The sequence below is a fragment of the Mastigoproctus giganteus genome, chromosome 5 (assembly GCF_048544385.1).
Source record: "Mastigoproctus giganteus isolate SK-2022 chromosome 5, ASM4854438v1, whole genome shotgun sequence".
Classification (NCBI taxonomy): Eukaryota; Metazoa; Arthropoda; class Arachnida; order Uropygi; family Thelyphonidae; genus Mastigoproctus; species Mastigoproctus giganteus.
Genome location: NC_143579.1, coordinates 95,909,674 through 95,922,463, shown reverse-complemented (window position 1 = coordinate 95,922,463; position 12,790 = coordinate 95,909,674). Strand labels below are relative to the sequence as shown.

General features: G+C 37.2%; 1 protein-coding gene across 5 annotated transcripts in view; it reads left to right on the top strand.

The window, feature by feature from the left end:
* Nt5b (5' nucleotidase B) overlaps window positions 1-12,790 on the top strand; it is a 589,792-nt gene that overhangs the window by 104,179 nt on the left and 472,823 nt on the right. Inside the window, exon 2 of one of the 5 annotated variants that reach the window (XM_090374118.1) lies at window positions 10,038-10,098. The exons of the other annotated variants lie outside the window; for them this stretch is intronic. Coding sequence (XP_090230244.1) covers window positions 10,079-10,098 — 20 coding nt within the window. The 5' untranslated portion in view covers window positions 10,038-10,078. The remainder of the gene's footprint in view (window positions 1-10,037; window positions 10,099-12,790) is intronic. 5 annotated transcript variants of the gene reach the window in all.

Here is a 12,790-nt window from a genome sequence, read left to right as displayed (position 1 = left end):
GGCCTGTTGCGGAGCCCTTGCATGTGCTTGTTATGCTGCAAAGAACCACGAAACTTAATCATGTTCAGCTACAAAACCCACCTGCATTAACTGTAAAGGAGAACACCCTGCTTATGAGCCAGAAGCACCACCTAGTATGCAAGAAAAAATGGATGTTGAGAGGAAGAAGGTACCAGATGATCTGTCTTGGAACTCTTTGAAAAATGCACACAGGACAGCACCTATACTTCCTCAAAAAAGATAAATACAAGACTGACAAAAGTAAGCCCTCATCATCTCAGAAGCTGCCTGATCAACCCACCAAGCCAAAATAATGGCTAAATTTCTACAGTGGAATTGCCATGGTTTCTGGAAAAATACTGATGACATTAAGGCCCTCCTACACAAGCACCAGCTAGTGTGTCTTGCTTGCAGGAAACATTTCAAGCCAAATGAAAACTCTTCTTTTATATGTAAGTATAAAACTGGGGATGAGCTATCCTTGTGAGCAACAGACCCTTTTCCAACATGTACTGCTTTCCACTAACTTAGAAGCAATAGCAGTTCATCTTATGTTGGGTTTTTATTAACAGTCTGTTCAATTTATTTGCAACCTGGGGCTGACATCTCCCAGAGAGACCTTGATTATCTCATTGTGCAGCTGCCTTCCCCTGTCCTAATTCTCAGGGATTTCAGTGGACATAACACCCTGTGGGGTAGCACTGACATTAATGGAAGGGGCCAAAATGACCTCAGCCTATTCTCAAACTCTAAATGGGGAGAAGTCCGGCTTGCTTGACTTGAATTGAAGCCTGGACGAAAGAATGTGAGTGCCCAGTGGGCCACTTTTGGTAAGCAGAACTTATGCTCACTTACCGTAACCTCTCCCTTCTGAATGTGAGAACTAACGCCTCTTCCCACATGCCTACCCATATGTTTTCTCCAATTTATCTGCTCCCCCTTCTCTCCTCCCTTCATTTACTTGAGAGGTGGAGGAGAATCCATATGGAAGTGACTACTTCCCCGTGATAACCACTGCAATTAATGGGAGACCATGTCTTCATATTAGATTATTGCAGTGGAAGGTTGATCAGGTTGACTGCAATGCCTTTCAAAATCTGGCAAGTTTTGATATCACCAGTGCTGGACCAAGGTATTTCTGCACCACGGGCAGAAAGGTTTTCCAGCACCCTTTACTAATGATATATATGTTTTTTCTCATTGTTCTTCTGTTTTTGGCAGAGCCCTAGCAAGAGCCCTGCTAACCTGTGTCTTAATCCGGCACTGGATATCACTATAGTCAGTCAGGAGCCTACTAATGATGCATTTACATACATCACAAAAAATATTGTCCTTGCAGCTGCAATTGTAATTCTAAAAATATCTATGTGGTTTCCACTTCTTCCCAAACCATAGTGGAATGCAGATTGCACAGCAGCAAAAAAGGCTCAAAACATCGTTGGATATCCTACCATGGCCAACCTTATAGCATTTAAATGTGCACAAGCCAAAGCACACTACATTCACTGTCAGAGTCAAAAGGAATCATGGATCCGTTTCACATCATCTGTTACCCAGATGACCAGAAATGAAAATGAAGGGAAAATATATAGCACACTCTTCGTCAGTTCTGGAATATAATGGATGTACTATTGCAGACTCGACTTTAATAGCCAATGCTCTTGGGGAGACATTTTCTAACATCTCAGCAGGAGCAACCTCTTATTCTCCAGAGTTTGGGGGACTTATAGTAGTCCTTAAAAAAAAAAAAAACTGAAAAAGAGGCCTTGAATTTTAATTCCAAGGGTATTTACCCTTATAACAGTCCATTTACCATCCATGAGCTGAAAACAGCTCTCACCCTTACAAACACCCTTACACTGTTGGACCAGATAACATCCATTATGAAATGATTAAACACCTTTCACAAAAATCCATGGACCACCTGCTCTTCTTATACAATAGAATCTTCCTTGAGGAGCAGTTTCTGGACACCCGGCATAAGGCAACTGTTCTTGCCTTTGCCAAGCTAGGAAAGGATCCTGAACTTCCAAAAAATTACTGTCCAATTGCTCTGACTAGCTGTTTGTGCAAAATATTGGAGAGAATGGTTAACACTGATTGTTTATGGTACTTAGAATCGAATGATCTTCTCTTCTGCTTCATTTTCAGCCACTATGGGAAAATCTCTATAACACATGTCCGACTGCCAACCAATTGCCCATTTGACATTTGTGTTCGAGAGCTACTCATTGAGTTTAATATCACAAAGAAATAGGTCCACTTTTGACCACTAATTTTGACTGGAAACATCTATTCGATATACTTTCCTAAAAAGAGAGCACTGGTGTCCATCTTCTTTCACATGGAAAAAGCATATGACAACTTGGAGATTTGAGATTTTAAAAGATCTCTATAACCTCGGTCTAAGAGGTCATCTTCCCGTTTTTATAAAAACCTTTTTATCTTCTCATTCTTTCCAAGTTCGAGTAGGATCTTCACCCTTTCTTGGCTCTTTTGCTAAGATGAGGAAGTATTGCAAGGATCTGTCTTAAGTGTTATGCTTTTTTGCCATTAAAGTAAATTTCATTACCGAAGAACTTCCTCCAACTGTAAAAAATGCACTATGTCAATGGCTTCAGCATATTTTCTCAATCATGCAACATGAGAGACAACTGCAAGCCATTGACCGTCTTAACTCCCAGGCCACTGTCAATGGCTTCAGGTTCTTACTGGAGAAGACTGTTTGCATCCATTTTTGTCGCAAATGTAACCTCCACCCTGAACCTAAATTACAATTTGGACAAAGCACCATTCCAGTAGTAACAGAGATGAAATTCTTGGGACTCGTATTTGACAAAAAGCTGACATTCCTCCAACATATTCGTCAGCTACGCACAAAGTGCAGAGAGGGCTGAGCATTTTCTGTGCTCTCTGTCTTCTACTTCTTGTGCAGACTGGTGCACCTTACTTTGTCTATATTGTGCACTTGTACAGTCTAAATTTGAATTAGATAGTATGAACCAGAGCTGTAATGCTCAATACATTCTACGTTGATATCAATATTTGTAAAATAATAAGAGGAGTTTACCTCAATATAGTGCGTAGAACACTTCCGTATGATACTCTCCAGAAATTAAAACTAAAAAATCAAAAAACTTTAGAGTAACAAATAATTAAAAAATAATTAAAAATCAATTTAACACAATTAAAAATCAATTTAATGCAATTAAAAATCAATTTAACGCAATTAAAAATAAGAAAATTAATTAAACAATTTTCCTTAGGAAAGAAAAATTGTTCTACAATTTTTTGTTTTTCAATTTTTTGCAAAACGATTTGCAAAAAATTGCAATCATACGGATGTGTTCTACATACTATATTGAGGTAAACTCCTCTTATTATTTTACAAAGTCTAAATTTGATTATGGGTCTTAGGTATATGCATCTGCCAGAAATAGCACACTTCATTGGCTTGACCCAATTCACCATCAGACCATTTGTATTGCAGTCGGTGCATTCAGAACATCACTTGCCCAAAGTCTAGATGTTGAAGCAAATGAACCATTCTTGTCGCTTCAACGAAAACAGTTGTCACTGCAGTATGGCTTCAAACTGAACTTCTTGCCAGATCATCCTATGTGATGTCCGATTTTCAGCCACTATGGGAAAATCTCTATAACACATGTCCGACTGCCAACCAATTGCCCATTTGACATTTGTGTTCGAGAGCTACTCATTGAGTTTAATATCACAGTAGACAAGGTTGCTCGTTCAGCAAAACGGCCCCTCCCACCCAGCATGCTCAAATAGCAGCATGTGAATTTTAACTCAAAAATGCTATGATGCCTTTGCTCAAGAATGCTTCTGCTCTATTCACAACACTGTGCAGAACATTCTGACTTCTTGCTAGTTTATTTAAACAGACAGCTCAAAGTTGAAATTGTGTGTGGGATCTGCTGCTGTTTTTCCAGATAATACTATATTCGGCAGATTCTATTTGAATGCAGCCTATACACTGCAGAGCTGCATGCTATAGAGTTAGCTCTAGATTACATAAGAAATCACTGATACCAATATTGTATTATATATATACCAGTTCGTTGAGTGCACTACAGGCTTTATCAGCAATGACACACACTAATCATCCAACCCTGTCCTGGATTCAGCAGATGATATACATTCTCTGTGAAGGTGGATTTGATATCTGCTTCTGCTAGATCCCCAGCCATATTGGGATTAGAGGAAATTATTTGGCCGACATTGCAGCCAAATCAGCAGCCCTGACGAACAGTGGCGGATTAAGGATAGTTGGGGCACCTAGGCAAATTATATTTGGGGGCACCTCAAAAAATAATAATAATAAAAAAAAAGAATAAAAAATAAATAAAAGTTAGGTGGCAAATAAATGAAATTTTGTACTTCTGAATTTTTTGCTTAAATTAATCAAGATTTTCACTTAAATTAATCAAGATTTTTATTGATGTTTACTGAAAACATTAATCTATTTTAGAACACTATAAGAAAATGTCTTGGCTTTGGGGTTCCCCAAAGCCTGGGGCCCTAGGCACGTGCCTCATTGCCTTAATGGGTAATCCGCCACTGCTGGGCCCCGGGTGCCAAGCGTTTCCGTGGCCAAGCGATTCTTGTGCGATTGAAAAGTGTTTTTCCCTAAGCGACTAGGTTCTCTTTTGTTTTCTCCCTTGCTTATTAAACTTTTCCATTAAGTAGCCCTTCTTTCTTAAAAGCACTAAGAAAAGAGCCCAGAAGAAGGAAAGAACCTTTTTCTTTAATTTAATTCGTCTTACTAACTGTACTAACCTATATGCTTGGCCACAAGCGGTACTGCTCCTGCCTCCCCGTGGCGGGGCCGGTAATCTGGGCGGTAAAAATATACCCCCATGAGACCAAAAGGAGCTAACATGGATACGAGTAGTTATCCACCTTTAGAGCCATCAAGGTCAGAAATTCCTGACAATGACCGTGACACCAACCAGCCCAAAAGGCTTAGAAGGGAACCTCAATACCGATGAATTCCCAAATTTCTTGGTGATTCATTCTTTATCCTCCCAACCTGTAGGCAAATTATCACCATTCTTGATTCAAAAATATTTGGAATCAATTACTAGATCACCAAAAATGGTGAAAAGATTACAATCCGGAGATCTCCTCATTGAAACTGCCACCGCAAAACATTCTGAGCGGCTCTTAAACACAATATCATTTTGTGGGCTCACAGTATCAATTACTCCACACAGAACCTTAAATTCATCAAAGGGTGTAATCAGTGAGTGGGACCTAATTACAGTCTCCGAAGAAGAGCTACTTCAAGAACTAAGTAGTCAAAAAGTTACAAATGTGAAACGGATTATGACTAAAAAAGATGGAAATCTCACTCCAACGAGATCCATCATTTTAACATTCAGTACGCCAGACTTACCATCCTCAATTAAAGCTGGCTATTTGAATTGTCGTATTAGACCATATATATCCCGAATCCCGTTCGCTGCTTCAAATGCCAGAAATACGGGCATTCGCAGCAGGCATGTAGAGGTGAGGCCATATGTCCCATCTGCGGCTCTAAAGATCACACTCAAGCAGATTGCTCTGTAAAAACCTCTGTTTGTCCAAACTGCAAAGAAAGCCACCCAGCTTTTTCCAAAACATGTGAGCTATGGATTACAGGAAAGAAAATTCAAAAGTACAAAATAGAAAATAAAGTCACCTTTCCTGAGGCACATAGACAAGTTATGTCGACCATGCCTAGTAGTCGTTCCTGTGCAGCTTGCACTCGGAACTTTGTTTCTAATGGACCCAATACTGAACCCTGAGGGACTCCACTAATAACATTAGTCCACGATGAGCAGTGTCCATTGATTACCACTCTGTCTTCTCCCCCTCAACCACCCCTTTATCCACAGCAGCAATTTGCCTCCAGTGCCACACTGCTCCAATTTGTTCAGCAGTCTTCCATGTGCAACAGTATCAAAAGCCTTTCTAAGATCCAAGTATATAATATCAAAGTTATTCCCTGCATCCAGTTCTTTTGTGACTGCATCATAGTATCGGATCAAATTGGTCAGGCAAGACTTCCCCTTAACAAAACCATGCTGTGTCTGAGCTATGACTGAAGTCTTGTCTAGATGATCCTGCAGTGCTTCTTTAACCAGTGCCTCCATTAATTTTGCAGGAACAGAAGTTAAACTAACAGGTCTATAATTATTTGTGTCACCCTTTTTTCCTCCTTTGTGGATTGGGGTTACATTTGCACATCTCCAGTCCATGGGTACTTCCCCTGAGTCCAAGGAAGCTCTCATAATTATGGCTAAGGGTTTGCTTACTTCCTTTGCTGCCTCCTTTAATATAACTGAATAGATCCCATCCACCCCAGGTGCCTTTCTTGTATTTATCTTCAACAATTTCTCCTCCACTTTACTCTCAGTTATTACAAGATTCTCTAGCTTACTGCCAGAGTTGAATACACCTCTGGCATTCCCCTCGCTGAATAACTCCTCATGTGTGAATGTCGATGCAAAATATTCATTCAGTTTGTTAGCTACCTGAGCAGGATCATCAACAGTTGACCCATCGATATCAAGTGGACCAATCTGATTCATCCCCTTCCTTCTAGAGTTTACATAAGTAAAGAACTCTTTGCTGTTTTTCTTTGCATCCCTTGCCAAAGATTTCTCGTAATCTGCCTTCGCCTGCCTAACATCCTTTGTAACTTGGTTACAGATCAACTTGTATCTATCATAGGCTTCTGTGTCACGTGTTAATTTGTATGTATCCCATGCATTTTTCTTCTCTGCCATATGTCTCATTAGTTCATCTGACATCCACTTAGGCCTAAACCTTGAACAATATTTCTTAGTTGGTATGTAAAGCCTAGTAGCTTCCAAGATAAGTTCTTTGAATTCTTCCCATTTTGAATTTGCTGTTGGTAACATCATCAGTTGGTCCCACTGTATAGAATTTAAATACTGTCTTAGTCCATCGTAGTCGCCTTTACGAAAGCAATAACCCTTCCCTTTACCCCTAATGGTAGTTACCTCTTTGAGTAAATCCCACGTCTTATTTCAAAGAAAAACATAACTGGATTTAAAAGTGATAGAATTACAAAATCATGTCTTTTTTTATTTACATTTAAGAACAGTAATAAATTAATACTTATTTAGGGATTGTTTTTTTTTTTTCTTTCAAAAAAAAAAGCAGAAATTTTGCAATGAAATTGTGTGGGCTCTAGACATTAAAAAAAATATTAAATACTCACAGCTATATTTTTTCTTTGGTCTTGTCACTTTTAACCCCTTTTGCAATATTTTTGACTCCTGGTAGGTGAGATATGTTTACTGATCTCTTTCTAACTGATTTTGTTGTACCGATCTTCCCTTCATATTACCTGATTTGTGATTTTGATGAGGGAATACAGGGCAAGCTGTTAAAGTCTGCTGACTTTTTAATGGCTTAAGGAATGGGATGGTGATTAATGATCAGAACCAGGCTATGTTGTTTCAAAAAGATTTGGACTTGACTGAAAAATGGCAGCTCAAGTTTACTGCTGCTGAATGCAAAGTACAGTAAACCCCCGCTATTCGCGGTATCTGTATTCGCGGTCGCTGATTTAATATAAAATGAAACCTAAAAAATGTGAATTTTAAAGCGCTGTGAACATTTTCCGCCATAAAAAAAACATAGGCTTGGCTAAAATCATCTTTTCCGGTCAAAACAGCGCTCAGTGGGTGTGGGGGAGAGGGGTGACAAAATCGCGAGCTTGGATGTTTCTCGCTAATCCTTGTTCAGTGTTATGCGCTTGTTTTGGAAGGTTTCGTCGTTTGCTTTTAATTTATATGCTTATAAATTGAATAAATTTATCAATTTATAAATTGATATGCTATTTATAAAGTGAGATAAATCTACCGTTTTGCAGTGTAAAACAGACTTTTCCGAGTGTGTTAACGGAAGAAAGTGACTTTATTGTGGACAAGTTCTTTCTAACCCCTACAAAAATATGGCTACGAATAACAAGGGTGTGAAAATAAGGTGTGAAAATATCAAAGAGGGTGATGACATAAGCGAATAAAATTGAGTTATTAGACAAAATTTCTAATGGTGAAAGCGTCTCCTCAGTGGCAAAACATTATAAAATCAACGAGTAAACGGTGCGATCAATCAAAAAATCGGAAGAAAAAATCCGCCGTGGTGTCCGTGAAAACGTGCTAATTGCTTCAAAAATTTGCTCTGTAACTCGTGATGTTAAATTTTAAAAAAATGGAAAAAGCTTTAAATCTGTGGATAGAAGACCGAACTCAAAATAAAATTCCGTTAAGTTCACTCATCATTCGTGAAAATGCAAACTCCTTTATCAACATTTTAGCGAAACTGGTGATGCACTGGCAGGATAAGTTTTTTAGCTAGCAAAGGCGCTGGTTTGAAATTTCTAATAAATATTACATTTAATATTAAATTGTTTCTTATTTTCATTTCGATACCATATGCTTGCAATTCACTATGTACATAGTCATATTATGAAGGTACATATAATACATACATAGATAAAATTTTAGACTAGTTTTTCTTATATATTTCATACTTTGGAACGGAACCCCTTTATTACTATGGGAGCCATAACTCAGTATTCGCGTTTTCGGTATTCGCAGCATTTCTCAGGAACGTAACCCCCGCGAATAGCGGGGGTTTTTCTGTATTATATTTTGGGAACAGAAACCTGTAATTTATTGATTAGGCAGAGATTAATTAAAGTATGTTAAGGATGTGTAAACTTGGAGAATGCAGAAGAATGTAAGATCAACATGCAGCGTAAGCAGGCAGCAAGAAAGGCACATTGCATTTTGTGTATGAATTTTGTAAGTAGAAGAGGAGGAAGTCATCCCTCTGTTTGTAAGACAGTTGTGTGACCACACTTGGAATATTTTATCCCGGTCTGGAGGCCACATCTAAAAAACATTGATGTCAGAAACACTGACCTGATGTCAGAAATGTCGTTTGTCAGAAACACTGTCAAGTGTCAGTTAATGTGGTTGGGTGACACACTCCAGAGAACTTTGGATGCTTTAAATTTCTCATAAACATATTTAATCAGACATGTTAACAATAAACGGGGACTAGTTTTATATAGTTACTGAATGTCTTGCTGATCCCATTAATCACATTTAAGAATTATGGCACTGAAAATCATTGGGGTGTGTGACACCTCAGCTAATTGCAGGTTAATATTATGTGTCATATACAAAATGTTTTGTTTGTATTGGAGCTCAAGAACCTTAGTGATTTCTGTTCAAACTCTTCTCTCTCTCTCAAATAAATCTGAAGATTAGTCAGTCCTTCACTCATTTCTTCTTGTTAGTTTCTTCATTTCAGAATAATTGTTGGTGTTGATGATATGCTTTATGATATGGCTTATATATGAGCATCCTCAGTTTTTCAGCTTCCCTCCCCTCGATTGTGCTCAGCAGACTCTTGTGTGTGTATTTGAGTTATCCATCTTTTTTCTCCTTTATTGCCTTATATAAGGTTCTTTCTTTGTTGGCCTTTGCTTACCATCAAAACTGAGGTGATGACATGGTTTAGCATAGTAATTAATCATTTTAGAACCTTTCTGTTCAAACTGTGAATTTAGTTAGAATGAAGAAATGTGGACTTTATATTTATCAGAGAACTTAATCCTATTACATATAAAGCATTTTGGGCAAAGGTTGTATTATTTTTTATGTAGTTTCTTTGTTGTATGCTGCACAGTACTCACTTCAGTACAGTGTATTGTATGACTGCATTGTAAAATTTTAAAATAATGAAATATGTAAATTTTTTTTTTTTGAATAAATCTAGTTTGAGTTGAACCATTATAATGTGACTGAAACTGTTATATTATACTTAAAAATGATATCATTTAAACTAATGTTTTTACTAATTGTAGCAAGTTAAAAAAAATGTAATTGAGGTTGATGCTTATATATGCCTAATAAGAGATATAACTAGCAGTAAATCATTTTGTTACTTACTACATCTTTATTGTTCTCTGCATCTGTCATGTATAGATACTGAATGGTTACAGTAATTTGAAGTATGAATCTCAACAATGACTTCCCATTATCCTCGGTGAGTTCCATCTAGAACTCCATTATTTTTATTTCTGTAGTTGTAGTTGCTTTATTTGCTGCAGCTACGAAATTTGCATCCACCTATAAGCCTGATGCTTGCTACTGACCACTTTGCTAGCAGTTGCTGATAATCTGATAGTATCTTGAAACATGTTAACATACAATTTATGCATGTCTTCATAGAAGTGTGCATGTGTTCATGCATGTGTGTGTGGGGTGTGTGTGTGTACATGCAGATAACAGACAAAAAATTAGTCGCATGTGGATTTACTGCATATAAAGCTTGAACACAAGTATTTTCTACACTTGTTTGCTTGCAGCACTGAAATAAAATTAGATTATAAGGTTAATATGTTTTCTCTATTTACAGGTATACCATCTGTGACTGAAGAAACAAGAGTTTCTGCCACAAAATATGGGGTGCAGAAAAGATGTTAATGAGGGGCAAAAAAAGAAGGGGTAGTGTTTGCTAGGTGTAAAAGACATCCTTTTAAAGAAGTAGCTGAATTTGCTGGTGTTCCAGAAAGAAGAGTAATAAGAGTTTTTAAGGAGTAGTGAGAGTCAAAATCAACCAGAAATCAGCAATTCAAATTGTGATTGATAGTCTGTGCTAACTGATCATGATTGAAGATGAATGTGTCTATTGAAAACATTACAAACAAGATATAATAACTACTGCAAGTAGTGAACCACGGACATCATTAACTGATTTCTGAGAGAAAATTGTGTGGAGAATTGTATAATCTGTACATTTGGAGCAGCGTCCCCCCAAAGGGGGGGGGGAAGAACCTACTCCAGTGGTGAACAAAAAAAAAAAAGCCTGGCTAATATATGCTAAAAGGCATAAAAACTAGACTGTTGATGTTTGGAAAGCTGTGAGTAGAAGCAAGTATTGTAGATTTGGATTCTAATGAATCCAAATCTTGCTTCTACTCTACTGATGCCTTGCACTGAGTTCATAGGAGAAGAAATGAGGCATTTCATTCAGACTGTGTTGTGCAAGATGTTGTACAAGCTGGTGGTGGACCAGTGGTTTATAATTATTATGAAGTCTATTCCCTACTTGAAATATCAACAAAGATGAATCAGCCTGGCTATACAATATTCTGGATCATCAGTTTCATTTCCTGAATTTTGAGTGTACCCTAAAATTCAGGAAAGGAAATCGTCCAGAACATTTGAGGTGTAACATTTGAAATCATGATATCAATACTACTATTTCAGGAATATTACTGTCTGGTTCACAGGGCTCTACTGTTTTAAACTGTCACAAGGAACATGATGGAATGGTAGGGCATTTAAATTGGCCAACTATGTCACCAGATTTAAGTCCTATAGAGACTGTCCTGAACAGAAAGTGAAAATAATCACAGCATCCACAAAGTCTGAATGAATTAATGACTCAGTTATTTTTAGAATGGCTTAATATTGATTGGGTGTGGTTGAATCCCTGCCAACGAGAATTCATGAAGCGATTTGACTAAAGGAGGAATTACATTATTAATTAAAAATGATATGAGGCTAATTTTTTGCTCAGTGTCTGTATGAGTGCATGCATGTGTGTGTGTGTGTGTGTGTGTGTGTGTGTGTGTATATGTATATACTGTATGCATGCATGTGCGTGCACACACACAAAACCAACTTTTTGTAACATTATATGAAAATGAGAATTGTTATACTTTTCCATCATTCTTTTTTGATGTTAGTCTTTTTTTTGTTCAAAATGAAATGACACCTTATTGTATTATATTTTTCTAGGTTTTGATAATTTTTTTTTTTTTAAATTGGAAAGAAGGAAGGGAAATCATGAATGAGGGGATATTTTTTCTTTTCATTTATATTAAAAATTTTATTTGGGATTTAAATAAAAGGGGCACAATTTAAGTGCTATTAATTTTTGGGATAAGTAAAAATATAAATTTTTTTTCATAATAATTACATTTATTATGTTTGACAGATTGTTGTCCTCTAAATTGATCTACTTTAGTAGATTCTCTTAGATTCATTCTTTTGCTAAATAAAGGAGTGTGTGCTACTGGCAGATTTTTCAAATCAGTTACTGTTGTGATTCTCACTTGATTTCTTGTTGTACAATAATTCATTGTATTTGTGTGATAATCGCACAGCAATGCTGAGGGGTTGGTCTTTAAAATCACTTTATTCGAAAACAATTTTATGGCTTCATTTTTGTATGTATTATGTATGCGTAGCCATTCTAATAATAAACATCTTGTGCTATTACATGAGAAATACTTCCTAGTTTGCGTTGTATGTATTACTTTGACTTGAGTATATAAAGTTAAAGGTAAACTGCAGCCATTATCAACCCACTGCAGGATGGAAGCCTCCTCAACAATTCATGCTGAGGGAAATGGACCATAATCTGCCATGCTGGTGCAGTGTGGGTTGGCAGATCGACCATATTTAGCAGTCAGGGGCTTGAACCCCGGTCTACTCAAAGAGTGTGTTCTACTGCACTCCCGCTCCTGACCACTTGGCTACGGAGGCCATTCTTGAGTATATATTAAAATGCAAATATTGATATTGAATGGTTGCTATTTGACCAACTGTTTTTTAATGCAACAGCTGTGGAATTCCTTTTGCAGTGTTCGCTGGGTTGATATATATGAGATAATAAATTTCTAATTAAAGAATACAGTAAAATCTCGTTAATGCGAACTCAGTTTATA